General features: G+C 40.6%; 1 protein-coding gene across 2 annotated transcripts in view; it reads left to right on the top strand.

Moving 5' to 3' along the window:
• atp9b (ATPase phospholipid transporting 9B) overlaps window positions 1–17,097 on the top strand; it is a 349,558-nt gene that overhangs the window by 49,927 nt on the left and 282,534 nt on the right. For both annotated transcript variants that reach the window (XM_068032475.1, XM_068032474.1), the window contains exon 2: window positions 5,827–6,000. In XM_068032475.1, coding sequence (XP_067888576.1) covers window positions 5,827–6,000 — 174 coding nt within the window. The remainder of the gene's footprint in view (window positions 1–5,826; window positions 6,001–17,097) is intronic.

Here is a 17,097-nt window from a genome sequence, read left to right as displayed (position 1 = left end):
AAAGTTGCAGCATGCTGCTATGCAGAACGACCTAGGTGTCCTTTTGCATGAATCGCAGAAGGTTGGTCTGCAGGTACAGCAAGTAATTAGGAAGGCAAATGGAATTTTGCCCTTCATTGCTAAAGGGATTGAGTTTAAAAGCAGAGAGGTTATGTTGCAGCTGTATAAGGTACTGGTGAGGCCGCACCTGGAGTACGGTGTGCAGTTTTGGTCTCCTTACTTGAGAAAGGATATACTGGCACTGGAGAGGGTGCAGAGGAGGTTCACTAGGTTGATTCCGAAGTTGAGGGGGTTAGCTTATCAGGAGAGATTGAGTAGATTGGGATTATATTCATTGGGGTTCAGAAGAATGAGGGGGGATCTTATAGAAACACATAAAATCATTAAGGGAATAGATAAGATACAAGTAGAGAGGATGTTTCCACTGGCAGGTGAAGCTAGGACAAGAGGGCATAGCCTCAAGATTAGAGGGAGCAGATTTAGGACTGAATTAAGAAGGAACTCCTTCACCCAGAGGGTTGTTAATCTATGGAATTCCTTGCCCAGTGAAGTAGTTGACGCTTCTTCAGTAAACGTCTTTAAAGCTAAGGTAGATATCTTTTTGAACAATAAAGGAATTAAGGGATACGGTGGGAGCGCGGGTAAGTGGATCTGTGTCCACGAAAAGATCAGCCATGGTCTTATTGAATGGCGGAGCAGGCTTGAGGGGCCGGACGGCCTACTCCTGCTCCTAGTCCTTATGATCTTATGATCACAACTTCAATGCTTCTTTGGCCTCCTTGACTCTCGAGACAAAGAGGCCAAAGAAGCATTGAACTTGGGATCTTCCTGGTCTGTGCGGTTCTGTACTACACCATGAAATCTATGTACCTCTGAGGAGCCCTGCTGTTTGTTCAAAAAAAAATTATTTAAATCAAGCTGTAAAAAAAAAAATGCCAGGGAATGACTTTCTGCAGCCTGTGTGGTCTCTTGGCTTTGGGCATTGCGTGTTTACACCTTTTTGACACATTTACTTAAAACCAATTTTGGATTGAAGTAAACCTTGTAGATCACTTAATATGTATAAATTAAACACATGCTGTGAAAATTTGACTTTTAAACTTACACTTTTGAAAGACTGGAACATGAATCAGCAATGTCTGTTTTATGCAGTACAGTATGTGAATGCACGGAGGACTTTGTATTTTACCAGTAAAGAGAAATTTATAAGTTTCCATTAGAATCAGCAGTCCTTAACTCATAATCTGGATCGTCACCAAAGAACCAAGTTGACTGTTTCCTAATAAGTGAACAAACTACTGAAATTTGTGTTTGTTCTGTATATACAATTCTGGTAAAAGGTTGAACTTTTTTTATATCTCTATATTCCGAAGGGACACATGTTAAGTGCTGTTTTACATGTGAAGTAACATTTTAGATTTTTCAGTTTCATTTCCCTGTAGGGCTGTTTGAATTATGAGTAGCACATCTGAAATAAAATAATTTAGATTATCTGAGTGATGTAGTGTCAGGATTTGATAATGGCTTCCATTGATGGTAGTAATTCTTACAGAACCTGTCCACTGATTTTTGTCCTCTGCTTCTCAACACATACATTGCAATACTTCCCTTGCATGCATGCATACCTAATAAATTGATGGTTAGAGCTATGTGAAAATCAGACTTGAGTTTAAGCCTGCCTAAGCCAATGGTCATTTCTGCACCTTGTACGTTAATGTATTAAGTAGCTCATTAAGTTTCCCTGTAGTGGAAAAGAAAATCGCACTTTTCTGATTGACTCAAATGAGGAACTTGGAGCTTAACTATATAATTCTCAAATATAGATTACTCGGCAACTGCTGCATCTTGAACCAATCACATTGCTACGTTTATTTTTTCAAAGTGGGTACGCTGCCATCTTGATTTCTGACCCACCTGAATTTGTAGTCATTGTGAAACTCAAATAATATCATTTAAGTTATTCATAAATTCATTAGTTAGATCCCAGCCAGAGGTTACCCCTGCAAAGCTCTTCTCCGTGGATCCAGGCAGTGATTAACAACTCCTATAAATGTGTGTGTGTTTTGATTAATGGAATTACAATTTTCATCATCCTCTTGTGGAACTACTAAAACTAATAGTACACCACAGCAATGGTGTAATGACATTTAGGCAGAAAGGTTACAACCAGCAACAGTCAGGCATGAGCAGTTTAAAAAAAAAAAAATGCCGATGAGGTTTTTCTTTAGTCCTTAGTGACATTGATTTTTGCAAGCTTTTTTGCCCTATGTTCAAGTTGCAGTCTAGCACAATGTAAATAATGTTTTGGTAAGGGAAGAGAGATTATATTTTAACCAGATTTTCTAAGGTGGTAGGTAAATATTGTATCTGTGAAATTGTATTTTTCGGCAATGTAGCATTTTTACCTTGTATCATTGAATTGATCTATTGATTCAGTAAAATTGCTGCATTGTATTGAAAGGAATCCACCATCACATTTCAGCTGCTGCAGAATAGTGCTACTGGCCCCAGACTACCTGTGGAACTGTACTACAGGAGATGTGACTCCTTGGGGATAAAATTACAAGTCCAAAAAAATACAACTACTTCAGAGGACCATAGAATTTTAATAGGTTGCCATAGCATATTTGTGATGTAAAATCATTGACATCTGTTGAGATTAATTTTTATATCTGTTGTTACGACCCGAGGTGGAGGAGTGCACAGTCTTTTTCTAGTTCCGCTTCTCCATAGGTCGCAACATATATTTAAGTGTTTTACCCAAATACTGATACAGCCAATTATATATTTATCTATTCTAGTTTCAGAATAAAAATCCACCAATTCGTTAAAAAAACAAAATTATTAATTTATATAAAACAAGACTCATTCAGTAAAGATGCAAAGCTTATTAACACAGGTGGAAATATGAAAGTATAAATATATTCCCTTCTAAATAACCCAACACACGTGCCCACACACTGGTTAAAGAAAAAATAAAGCTTTCTTTGCAGAGATCAAGTTGACAAAAAAAAAACCCCGAAAAAACTTTGGCCAAATACTTATTAATTCTTGAAGAAAAAGGATAAGATATAGAATGTTCCAGTTGGTCTGACATCCGGATACACGTAGACACGTGTCACTAGCCACATGCGGTTGTCACTGGGATCTTTTCAAGAGCAGTTCCTTCAGGAGATGTCGAGAGAAAGTCTTGCAGAAGCTGCTCAGGAGAAATGCTGCATCAGTTTCTCCAGTTCTCGCACTGTATTCTTGGTTTTTCAAAGAGGTGGAACAGGATGAGCTGGTAGCGCCTCTCTCTTAGCAGGCTTACACCCCAACTGCCCATTCAAACAGTTCAACAATGAAACAAACTCCTGACCACTGTAAATCTAGACATGTGACTTCTCTGTAAGCAACTCCAATAGCCAGTGTTACGACTGGGTGAGGAAGGGGTCTCTGGCTCCTCTTTCGCCCCTTTCCTGGTTTGGCCTTAACAGGATTTAACTTTTAAACAGTATTTTTAGCTTCACCTCAGTGAGTCCTGGCTCACTGCTCGCCTAATTGGTTCATTTACAATTACAATCAGACAGGCTTCCGTGGGTTTAAACAAGAAAGGTTTAAGTTTATTAACCATAACACTAACTCATTGAAAGTTACTCAAAATACGCGACTCAACTGTGCTAGCATGCATATGCGATAAACAAAATTACAGTGGCGCAGTGGTTAGCACCGCAGCCTCAGCTCCAGGGACCCGGGTTCAATTCTGGGTACTGCCTGTGCGGAGTTTGCAAGTTCTCCCTGTGCCCGCGTGGGTTTTCGCCGGGTGCTCCGGTTTCCTCCCACCGCCAAAGACTTGCAGGTACAATGGCCAATTTACCTTAGTGTAGGTAGGTGGTAGGGAATATGGAATTACTGTAGGGTTAGTATAAATGGGTGGTTCTTGGTCGGCACAGACTCGGTGGGCCAAAGGGCCTGTTTCAGTGCTGTATCTCTAAATAAATAAACACAAATAAATAAAGGAGGAGAAAGAATAAAGGGCGGGTGGTTGGAGTAGTAACTAGAATTTAGTTGCTGTCTTTGGTTTGGATGTAAATACCTTGATTGGCGTTAAGTCTCGCAGTTCTTTTTGGGGCCCAGTGCACACTTTCAAAATTGTTTTGCTTGTACCAGAAAGCTGAAGACATCCTCTTAAGCTGCTTCCGTGGGTCCCAGGAACTTTGCTGGAGAGACGGAAGGATGTTTTCTTCTTGAAGTTCAATTGTAGGCTGCCCAAACCTTTCTGAGAGGCACAATTCAATCAATTCCTATGTTGGCCAGCAGATTAATCATTTGACCAGCTTTGTTTGAAACTGCATCGCCTGCGAGGGTTGTTGATTCTTCAAAGCTTACTAGACACACTCTTGTGGGGGGGGGGGGGGGGGGGGGGGGGTGGGTTGTGGTGTAAAGGCCTGCTCGAGTCTAGAAAAAAAACCCGACCCGAACCCGACAGAACCACATCGCACCCGGCCCGAGCCCTTCCCATTTTTTTCCCATGCCTGACCCTGATCCGACCATAGTGCACTCACTGTACTTAACACTTTTGGATGGAATGGAAGGAAGCTGCACTGCTGCAGCATGAGCACGATGACATCATAGAGATGCTTACTTGCTCACTGCATAGACTGAGTCTGTGGAGTACTGTGTGTCCCCGACCCGGCCGGACCCGAAGAGCGATCCGACCCGGACCTGACATGTTGTCGAGTCCCATCTGGTTCGGGTCGGGTAGTAGGCCTTTAGTTGGGGGGGGGGGGGGTGGAGTGCTGGCTCTTGCACAGACGCGATGTGGATCATCACTGTTGCCCAGCCCAATCTTGCTAATTGAATCAGGTTGCACTCCCATTGTGTCTCTATTCAACTGTCTCTCAGAATGCAAATATGCAGCCATGTTTTCAGCTATTCATCTCTGGTTTTTTTAAACACGTTATGTTCAATGTCCAGTAAAAGTTCAAATAGTGTTCCCTATGACGAAATTGATATGTTTCCATTTGGCAGGTGTGGTTTCGGCACACCAGCAAGGCTCCTGCTGTTTACTTAGCTTAAAACATGTGACTTCCAGTAAGTGTGTTTTGAAACACAATCCCAAGTGTCCTTCCAGTGACCCTTTTATAAAAAAAAAGTCCTTCACCTCTGGTATTTCCACAGTCTTTTGAATACAAGTTCTCAAAAAATATTAACAATGGAAGCACGTTCATGACACTGCACAATTATAGGTGCAGGGGTATTTCATCAAATGAGGAACATGCGCTTGTTTTTTCTTTAGTACTATGCATTTCCCTATGACAAGTCTTTTGCAGCAAATGGCAACAAGGAGAGCCCTTTTGGTTCTAATGGACCTTTATAACACTGGCAGTGACTGATTTCAGATTTGTATTAGTTCAAGCCAATGTTTGAAAAATTACAGAGGATGAGCATTCCATCCTCTGAGGGTGGTGAGGAACCCAGGAGCATGAATCACTTCAAGGGATAGTCTCTTTAGGTGATTTTTCTCTCTTCACCCTCCCCCCCCCCCCCCCCCCCCAAAGCACATTGCCCTCGGCTGCTCCAGAATGACAATAGATCTCCATTACGAGTGGCGGCTGAAGGTCATGCAGAGAACGTGGGTATCTACTATAAGTATGGACTTCAGAACATTTCCAATACTCATGTCCACTATGTTAATTAGTGTCTTGCTGATAAATACACTATATTGAAGCTTTGTGCCTATTGGGCAAATAAGCCATTTTAACTGCCTGACAATCCTTTGAATTAATGTTGTATGCAGTATATATTAATGGTGCTAGCTTAACCTTGTTTTATTTCTGAGCACAGATATCAAGTGGAAGATGAGTCATCCAGCTTAGACGAGATGCCATTGATGATGTCAGAAGAAGGTTTTGAAAATGATGAGAGTGACTATCACACATTGCCAAGAGCTAGAATTACTCAGAAGAAACGAGGGCTGGGCTGGTTTGTATTCGGTGGATGGAAATTACTTTGTACCAGGTAAAATCATTCATTTTTTTTCCATCTGCAAGAGAGTCAGTAATGCAATAAGCTACACACAATTCACACTCATTGATTCAACTTGAAAATACTGCATTTAGGTTGTCGTTTTTGTGTAGTGCATCAATGCTTCACTATGGTGCCATGCAATAATCACATGGTCATTCCAACTCCTTGAATCCTCCTAATATCTTGTCCATGCTGTTAGAGACTCATAGGACATTTGGCAGGCCCATCATCCTGGGTTAGAATGATGGAACATAGATATATATTTAAATGTTAGATTTAGGACCAAGAGCAGAAGAAACTGATTGAAGCAGAGACCATGTCAGCATTTGACAATAGGTTAGCTAAGTGGTTGAAGGGAAAAGGAATATTGGAGTAATGGGGTGGGCATGTGGGATTAGGACTACTGCTCCTGTGGAAGATGCATATCAACACAGATTAGTTGGGCCTAACGACCTGGTTCTGTGCTAAAATTTCTACGTAAGAGGGGGAATTAGGAACCTGGATTGGGAGCAGGTTGACTTGGATTCCTCTGCCAGAGAATACTGGATGGCAGATGAGGAGGGGAGGAGCCATAAAAGGAGTGAATATGCGAACGTATATGAATTGAAACGTTCCTACTTACGTAATTTTGGATTAGTACATTGGCCGGCACAGACATGATGGGCAGAAGGGCCTGTTTGTACTGTATAACTCTGACTCTACAGTCTTTTGCATGTAAAACTCTTGTTTTTGTGTCTTTGTATTTAGTTTTGTGTTTAAAAGTCAAACATATATATCTGTTACAATATCTCCCGAGTCCTGTTCCATTCCTTTTTTAATCAGTTGGCTGCTACTTTGGCTGTAATATGTTCCTTGCTTGTGTATTTAAAAGGAAAATAAAACCATGATACAATGTAAATTTGATGGTGGTTTTGTAATTTTAAAAAACCCATTAGTCATTTGTTTCTTTCATTGGTGTTAATTCATTGGAATTAATGACTTCATCCTACCTGATCAGTGATTACATAGCTTCCTCCCTCCCACTGTCATCAGTATAACTGGAGTAGAGATCTTGGGGCTCTTTGCCTTGCGTTGATTGTTTAGCATTCAGTATGTTTTACTTCAAAGATCCTGTATATTTAAAAAAAACGCTTTGGCACATGTCAGCCGTGGCTCAGTTGGTAGCACTCTTGCCTCTGAGTCACAAGGTTCCAGGTTCAAGTCTCATTCAGGGCTCGAGCACAAAAATCAAGGCTGACGCTCCAGTACTGAGGGAGTACTGCATTGTTGAAGGTGCCGACTTTCGGATGAGACCCCATCTGCCTGCTCGGGTCGATGTAAAAGATCCCATGGCACTATTTCGAACAAGTGTTCGAACAAGTTTTCCCTGGTGTCCCTCAATTTATCAATCAATTAACATCAAACAGATTATCTGGTCAGTATCACATTGCTGATTGTGGGTGTTTGTGCAACTTGTCTGCTGCATTTCCTGCATGGTAACAGAGACTACACTTCAAAAATACTTCATTGGCTTTGAGACGGTTGGTGGTTGTGAAAAGCACTATATAAGTGCAAGTTTTCTTTCTTTATATTCTGATATGAACACCACATTAGAATAACCTTTATACTTTTGCATTTCCATCCATCTTTAAAGGGAATTCATTTTGTTCTGTATTGAAGTAACTTGAGTCTGAATTGCAGAGATGCATACAGCATCTTGTTGGATTAGGGCTTTCAGTGTCCGTTTGTAGCACTATTGGAGTCCCACACCAGTCCTAAATTGCAGGCATATTTTAAAGGTATTATCAGCCATCTTTTATTCCCCATCTATAGTACCAGTAGTGAGATTACGCAGGAATAGTAAAGTAGGCCATTCAGCCCTCACACCTGTTCTGCCATTCAGTTGGATCATGGTTGATCTGTACCTGAACTCCATGTATTTGCCTTGGTTCAATATCCTTTGATACCCATACTCTACTGATGTATTGATCTCAATCTCAAATTTCAAATGACCCAGCATCCACAGACTTCTGGATTTACACTGCCCTTTGTGGAAAAAGCGCATTCTGATTTCACTCTGAAATGACTGCTCTAATTTTAAGATTATGTCTACTTATTCTGCATTGCCCCCGCCAATGGCGATAATTTCTCTGTATCTTCCCTCATCAATCCCTTAATCATTTTAAATACCTTGATGAGATCCAACCATCTGAAATCAAGGCAATATTATTCAAATTTGTGTGAAATAAAAACACAATGCTGGAAATACTCAAATAAGAGCAAAATACTGCATATGCCGGAACTCTGAAATACAAACAAGAAATGCTGGAAATACTCATCAAGTCTGGCAGCATTTGTGGAGAGAGAAACAGTTAACATTTCAGGTCAATGACCCTTGGACAGAACTGGGACTGTTTAGAGATGTAACAGTTTTTAAACAAGGCAGGGAAAGGGGGGAGTGGAAGAAAGAACAAATGGGAAGGTCTGTGACAGGGTGGAAGACAGGAGAGATGAAATGACAAAAGTGATAGTGTAAAGCTAAAAGAGATGGTAAAGGGACGAGCCTTGAGATAATGGTCAACGTTTCAGTCGCCACCTTTTAGCGGTTTTGTTTATGTAAATACCTAAAGCCATATTGCTCCATCACAGCTCCTAGTATCTCTTCATTAAGAAAATATTCTAATTTATCTTAATAAATTCTGGGTCTCTGGATTACGATGTCATTACCACTACATTGCATGTCCTCTGGCCGTCAGTCCAGACAACATCCGTCAACATCCTCCCATGTTTGTGGTGATCTGAAAATATTACATTTGTGATATGTGATGTATCCTTCACAAATCTGTGCTGATCAATTAATCCATGTCAAAGTGCTTAGTTACTGTCTGATAGATTCCTGTAACTTCCCCACAATTGAGATTAAAAGTTGAGATGACATTTGATATTGCCACAGTTGTTATTACAAATTAATTGTAAGATTGTTTAAATTTAAAGGTTTATTACATAATCAAATAATTGAACAATTGCATTGCAAGTTCAAGGAAGTCACATGAGTGTTTGGATTTGGATCAGATTACATAGTGGCAGGTGGAGTGCGTTTAATTCACAATGTACTCATAGCAGACTTCTGTCATACCATTTGTTTGCATCAGAAGAGAAAAGTTGATACTTTTTGGGCGTAGACACAACATATGAATCTTCTGTCCAGATTTGGCAGAGCTTTTGTCGTCTTCTAGAATTTTATTTTTAATTTCAAGAGTTAAAGCATTTTTATTTTTAAGCTGTTCTATTTGAACAATTCTGTTGTATGATCCTGAAAGCAGGCAGTTTCTTCCTGAATGCATTGTATTCAAATACATTTAGAACCATAGAAATTTACAGCATGGAAGGAGGCCATTCAGCCCATTGTGTCTGCGCCAGTGAACGAGTAGCCGTCCAGCCTAATCCAAATTTCCAGCTCTTGGTCCATAGCGTTGTATGTTGCAGCATTTAAAGTGCTCATCCAAGTACTTTTTAAATGTTGACAGTTTCTGCCCCTACCACACTTTCAGGCAGTGTGTTCTAGATCTCGACCACCCTCTGAGTCAAAAATTTCTTACTCAAATCCTCTTTAAGCCTCCTCCCTCTTACTCTAACCCTATGTCCCCTGGTTATGCCCCCCTCAATCAAGGGGAATAGAGCCTTCCAATTTTATACCCTTCAATTAGGTCTCCCCTCGGCCTCCTCTGTTCCAAAGAAAACAACCCTAGCCTGTCCAATCTTTTCTCATAGCTTAAAAATTTACAGTCTCAGCGATGTCCTTGTAAATCTCTGTACCCTCTCTAGTGCCGTCACATCTTTCTTATAGTGCCGTGATCAGAACTGCATGCAGTTGCAGCTGTGGCCTAACTAGTATTTTATACAGTTTCAGTATAACCTCCCAGCTCTTATATTTTGTGCCTCAGATAAAGGCAAGTATCCCTTATGCCTTCTTGACCACCTTATCGACCTGTCCAGCCACATTTAGGGGTCTGTGAACATGCACTCCAAGGTGCCCCTCTTCCTCTACATTTCTCAGTATCTCAGGAAGCGAAGATGATCAATGACTTCAAGAGGAAGTTGGATGGCCACCTAAGAGAAATAGTTACAGCATGGACTTTGAGCCGAATGGCCTCTTTCTGTGCCGTAAATAACTTAATGGATCGAAATTTATACTTCCGGCGGCAGTCATAAATAATGGCGGGCACCCATGCAGACTGTATATCGCAGAGCTGCTGCGATATTAAGCAATGATGTGGGGGTGGGGTGGCGGACTGTCCCTGGTAGTGGCGTCAGCTGCCTTTGCGCAGGCGCTGACACCGTTTTTAAAGGGGTTCAAGCCCTAACTTTCAATTTAAATATTTAAAGGTGTGTTTAATGAAAAATTCAAATCCATTTAAACTGCCCCTCTCTCTTTCTTCCCCCCCACCCAAAAAAACTCATACAATCAATTCCTTGCCCTCTTCCACCCCCCCCCCCCAAAAAACTTACCTTGTGCACCTACCCCCACCCCCCAAGTTCATAAACTCTGCACTGTAACCCTTCCCACCATTCCCTACACAAATCAGATGGGTTTGACCCCCCGCTGCTCACCCCCCCCCCCCCCCCCCCCCCTCCCCACCAGTGTTCTACCTCGGATCCCCGGACGGGGATCTGATGGCAAAGGAGTGCTGGCCACTGGCACCAATATTGCTCCAGACAGATGGCGGGAGTGCCACGGTAATTAATTCAGTTATTTAAATTAATTGACATATTTAAATTGGGCTTCCCATTGCTGAGCGACGGGGCTGGGGAGGGGGTGGGTTTTGCCGCTATGAGGCCTCGTCACCGCCAACAATATGGGGCTGGGCCTTTCTGGCGTCTAGGTCCATGGCGGGCCTTTTCCGGAGGCATTTTCCGCCCCCCCACCCCGCCACGATCTCCCAATGTGGGGGTGATCTGTAAAATTCATCCCTATGATTCCATCCAGCATTGAATGTGACATTTGTTGCCTTAATATTTCTGTCCCCAATTCAGATTGTGTTTTCCTGATTGGTGAATTTCCCCAGCTAATTCCTATCTGCTGGGGATATTAAATATGTTCATATTTGAACTGTGGCGATCGACAGAAGGAGCAATATGTTGGGTCTTCCTTGCAACTAATTAACGTGTTTAGGCTTTTCCATTCTCAGGAAAATCCTGTATGCCAAATGAGAAATATTAATTTCATCGGTTGGAAACTTGTATTAGACCTTTCATGGAGAAAATCTTGCCGTTAACTTTTTTAAAAAAAAAACAAGCAGCCAAGATGGCCACTGCAATTTGCATCTGAAATATCAGGAGATTGAACTGCAGACAGAAATCTGGAGAAGCCCTGGACCCAGAACAATAGCTTGCTCTAAGTAATTGAATTACCTAGGATTGCTTCATTAGCACGACAGTCAAGTCCATCCTGACACATTGATTTTGAAAGAGCAAACCCCTCCGAGTGTAAATATTGGCATCCTTGAATCTGAGGAGCCAATTCTGAACCTTGTATCTCATTAAAAATAAAGGGGATTGAGAGAGCCATGTGACCATCTGTCCATCTCTGCAAAAACAGGTGTTTTGTTACACTCGCAGAAGACCAGGAGTAACTGAGACTTCAGCAAAGAAGGCTGTCTGCATCTCTTTCTCTCCCCAGGAAGCATCAAGTTTGAAAACTGCCTGTGACTGTGGACTCTCCAAGCCTACTGGCTGCAACAGCCAGCGACTAGGGAAAGAGAGACAACTGCAATTCTGCCTTCAAGAAAACCCTGAGCAAAGCAGGCCAATCACAAAGTGCACTTCGACCAGCGAGGACTTCAAGAATACAGCTTCAGCCAAGGACTACCGGATCATCCACTTCACAAACTATGTATTTAAGTTGTATTTATTCTGGACTTTAATCCAACCACCAAATCTGTTTTTCCCTCTGTAATCTATTTGTGTGTGTGATTCTTGTGTGAATGTGTAGCGTGTTTGTTTTAGTATTTTTAAATCAGGGTTAGAGTGTTAAGTATAATAAACTTACCTCTTGTTTAAACTCAAGTAAACCTGTCCAGTTGGCTCTTTCACAGTCCCAGTAAAGGTGAAAAGGTTAAACACTCAGAGGTGGTAAGCGCAATCACTGTTTAAAAGGAATAAACCCCGTTGTGGTCAAATAAGAGGAAGGGCGAGAGGGGAGCCTGAGACCCCCCTCCTCACCTGGCCGTAACAGTATATTTGGTGCTGCAGGCAAATAACCCAGCACTCAATATTTTGTTTTCCAAACTCTGAGGCTGCTGCCTTGAATAGGTGGAGTGCAGTGTTTTTATTCTTAGCTTTCCATGAAGGAATTTTTGCATTTTTGATTGAATGTGTTCATTTTCTCTAACAAGTAATCAAGTCTGTAAAAGTAGTTTACTGTCATCTGTGGGATACGGACCCCGGAAGTGCAGAAGGTTTTAGTTTAGATAGGTATCATCGGCGCAGGCTTGGAGGGCCGAATGGCCTGTTACTATGCTGTACTCTTCTTTATTTGTCCTGGACCTGTGTCTGGGCATTTGCTGTCATTCAGGCTTATATTGGTTCAAAATATGCTGTTTTCTACAAATACCGTCTGAAAATGTAACTTGCATAGAATTGTGTTCATGCAGCTTGTGAATTTACAAGCAAGTCTGATTTGTCGTAAATCCCCAAATTTTGACATTCCTCCACCCCACCCCAACTTCCCTAAATCGTGTTCTGCCAACCTGCTAGTTGTTGTTCCTGCAAGCAAAGAACCCATTCTGTACTTCCTGCAAAAACGGTTTTATATGACAGCTTGGAGACGTGTGAGGACACTGTGGGTTAACTTGTCACTTAATTTTCCTCTAGGAAAGTGCCTTGCTTTGTCTCCTGTCTACCATGCAGCTCAGTTTAATTGTGAACTACTCCTGTTGGAGAAATGTAGTGCTCAACCCACATCTCGTCACTTTCTTTAAGAACACAGGATAATATATTAATGTTCCAATATGTTTTAAGTTGTTTTGTAGTGTTTCAATATGAAATTATGTAGTTTTTTTTGTAAGATATGCTCTAGCTATTGATAAAATAGTTGTGAAAGTGCTGTTAACTTAAAACATATGAGATTTACATATTAAAAAAATTTGGACATCCAGGTGGTATTGCTTGTGGAGCCGGTGCTCAATCTTGGAGGCTTTATTGCAGTATTAAATTGATCTATGGATCCTTTAACCTTCGCAATAATATGGACCAAACTCTTAAAACACTGATCATGTGTAACATTTCAAATGGAATTTAAATAAATCTACTTGAGCTCTTTTGGATATACTGAGTTTATCCAGTGAGTAGCTGAATCATACACAACACAGACCTCTCTTTCTTTTCCTGAGTCAGCTATTCTCAATTGTGGCATTTGTAGCAATAATATAATTGGTCTTGGTGTCATAGTTCAGGGAAAGGAAATTTGCTTCTTGCTGCTAATTACTTTCCAGCGTACCTTGCTGGACATACGATATGTATGTATTCATTGTATGAAATCAGGATTGGGCTGAAATGAGATTCCTTCATTGGTCAGATAGCCTACTGATGCTGCCTGGGTTTAGACATGGTGAATGACTGCTTGGCTAAGGACTGGCGAGCACCTGTAGGAAAGTATGGCATAAAATTGGTTTAAGGAAACTACTTAAAGCATTCTCTAATTTAACAATGCATTATTTATTGATATCCATTAAATCAGATTTCTAAGAAAATGCTTTTGATATCAAATTTGCTAAGACTTGCAAAATGCCTCCATCTCTAGCTTCCATTCAAATTCTTGCAATCATGGGACTGATATTTAAATTATTCAAAATACAGTTCGACCACTGAAGGACTCCTCCTTTTGAGGCTAATCATGACTTCACAAGATGCAGGTCCTCTAAGAACCTGTAAGCGAACTTGTGTTATGTCTGGATAACCAATTAAAATAATCAGTGGTCAGCCAAGATAGCAGATGCTGTCCTCTTAGGAAAAAACTTTGAACCAGTTTCAGTGGGCAACTGCAAATCAATAAAACATTTTAATTTGACAATGCACCATTTTTTTGCTCCTATATCTTCCCTTAGATAGTAATGCTAGGCTGCTTGACTATTTTCAGGAATTCGGTTGCACCAAATCTTGATGTCACCACTTGCGAGTCCTTTTGTCACCTAGCAAGTGAACTTGGTTATGGCCAGCTTACTTGATAAAAAAAATTATGGGAAAGCAAGAAGCAAGTGTTGAGAATTAACCTGTACCTTATATTACCTAACTTAGAGATTGTATTGGGGATGGTGGGTTTCTTAGAATGGCATTGAACTAGACTCTGTTCATTTCCGCTAGACAGCTAAATCCATGTTTTTAGTCGGATCAGAATCGTAGTACTTCCATGCTGTGCTTTCATAAGTCACACCTGCACTATTCCATATTTAACATGTCAGTTTCCATCACTCTGAATAAGAAACAGGAGTTTGTCGAATCTTTCAGTTTATTTTCGTCAGCTATATTCAACCTTCCAAATCGCTTGAAGCTGTTCTATGTAGCAAATAGTCTTTCAGTAGTAAAAGCAACCTTTTTATTACAAATTATGCATTGATCAAATGTTGGCACACAAGAAAGCACTACAGGGCATGCCAGTAAAAACATTAATTTTTCAACCTTGATAGTAATCTGGTGTAAAGTTAAAACTAGCATATTAATCAAGTAGTCAGTGATTATTTTGCAGAATTTTACTTTTTGATTTTCAAGCCTATTTATATTAAATTACCGATGGCAGGTATTTAGCCACTCAAACTATCAATCCAGGTTTTATTTAGTCAAAAATAAGGATAAACTTTCAGTATGGTTATTTCAGAATTTGTTTCTACCGTTTTCTGTGGTGCTTAAAGAAAAAATCCTTTATTGCCATTATATTGAGAGAACATATGAATCACAGAGCGATGTTTTTTCCATGGAACTGCTTTCTTTTTCACCCCCTTTCCCCCCCCCCCCCCCCAAAAATCCTTCCTATTATTTGAATTTGGTGTAATCTTTCAAGTTTTGCACTCATGGAAAAGTCATAATTTCTATAAACGAGTAAAAGATGCAATATTTTTCAGGAGATCTCCATATGCTTATCTCGGAGTGTAGTTTAAGAATACTCTCTTTTTGCTTATGTGGCCCATGAAGAAAAGTGACTTTGGTGTGATTCTTTTGGGGGGGTGGCATGGGGTGATGAATCTTACCACTGCCTCATGTTCTTGATTCTAGGGATAGAAAATTATATATGGATAGTCCCATCTTGTACATTGTACTGTATTCAGCAACTGAGATTCTAGCCCTGTTTTTCAGATGTTGGATTTTTAATCAAGAAAAAGGAGTGACAAAACATAGGTATGATATTTATGATGAATAGAACCATAGAAGATTATGGCACAGAAGGAGGCCATTTAGCCCTTTGTGTCCGTGCTGGCTGAAAAAACTAGCCATCCAATCTAATCCCACCTTCCAGCACCTGGTCCATAGCCTTGCAGGTTACAGCACTTCAGGTGCAGGTCCAGGTACCCTTTTAAAAGAATTGAGGGTTTCTGCCTCCACCACCATTCCTGGAAGTGAATTTCAGACACTCATCACCCTCTGGATGAAAAAGTTTTTCCTCATGTCCCCTCTAATCTTTCTACCAATCACCTTAAATCTGTGTACCCTGGTAATTGACCTCTCCGCTAGGGAAACAGGTCCTTCCTGTCAACTCTATCTAGGCCCCTCATAATTTTGTACACAATTAAGTCACCCCTCAGCCTTCTCTGTTCTAGGAAAAACAACCCGAGCCAATCCAATCTTTCCTCATAGCTGCAACTTTCAAGCCCTGGCAACATTCTTGTAAATCTCTTCTGTGCTCTCTCTCCAGAGCAATTATGTCCTTTCTGTAATGTGGTGACCAGAACATTACTGGAACAGAATGTACTATTTATAGAGTCAGAGTTATTTACGGCATAGAAGGAGGCCATTTGGCCTATTGAGTCCATGCTGGCTCGCTGCGGAGCTGTCCAGTCAGTCCCACTTACCTGCCCGTTCCCCCTAGTCCTGCGAGTTTATTTACTTCAATTGCCCATCCAGTTTAGACCACTGATATGCACAGATGTATGAAACATACTCTTGAAACAACATTGAATTAATTGAAATATTTGTTCTTTGCCTGTGTTGGTGTTCTCCAGTAGGCAGTAGGGTAAATCTGATGGAATATATTTTACCTGTGACCTTGAAAACTTCTGCAGTAAGAAGAAGCATTCATTTCTATTTGTAGATTGCATGTGAACTAGGTTTCCAAAGATGACTGAGGAATATATATTTTAGCTAGCTCTCCCACCCATTCTTTTGAAAGGGAAGTGTACTATTTTATAGATCAGTGGGAATGTTATTTCCATCTTTTTAGCTGAAGTCAAATTTGTTAAAACCCTATTGAGGCAGCTCATGATATTTTTGTCTGTTTATCTCTCAACCTTAGAGCTCTCTCTTCATTCCTCGTTCTGTTCTCAATGGTTAGGTTTTCTGAAATGGTCCTTCATTGCACTCAGTAACATCATCAACAACAATTCATTGTTTTTCGATTATATGGTATTATGTGCAGTGTTTTTTCACTAACTCAGCTGGAATTCCATTAAAGCTTGTGAAATTAGCAATACTTCGTACATATGGATCTGTACTCTAGGGGCTTCAAGATGGATTGATTTCTCTGTCAAGAGATTTTCATCTACCTAGTTATCAAAAACACTTGTCCATATGGAAATTATACCATCTAATGCTATTTCCATATGAAGAGAAGGAACAGATCTAATGCATGGATTAATCTGGTCAATGAGTTGGCCTGTGTGCCCTTAGAGAATTAGTTTGTACCTTTTTGTTATGCAGAAGCCTGGTAAAATGCTTATTTGCATAAAGTGATATAGAAAAAACTTAATTTTAGTATCACTACTATATTCACAGTTAACCCTGCTACTGAGCAGTTGTATTTCTGCAGAAATGATGGTGCTTTAGTGACTAGTTTTATATCACTGCGTGATGTAGAAGCAACAGGAAACTGCACATAGTTGCAAAGAACTCTGCATGATTATC

Source organism: Heterodontus francisci, chromosome 5, assembly GCF_036365525.1.
Source record: "Heterodontus francisci isolate sHetFra1 chromosome 5, sHetFra1.hap1, whole genome shotgun sequence".
Classification (NCBI taxonomy): domain Eukaryota; kingdom Metazoa; phylum Chordata; class Chondrichthyes; order Heterodontiformes; family Heterodontidae; genus Heterodontus; species Heterodontus francisci.
Note: the sequence above shows the minus strand (reverse complement) of the source record. Positions and strands in the feature narration are given on the sequence as shown.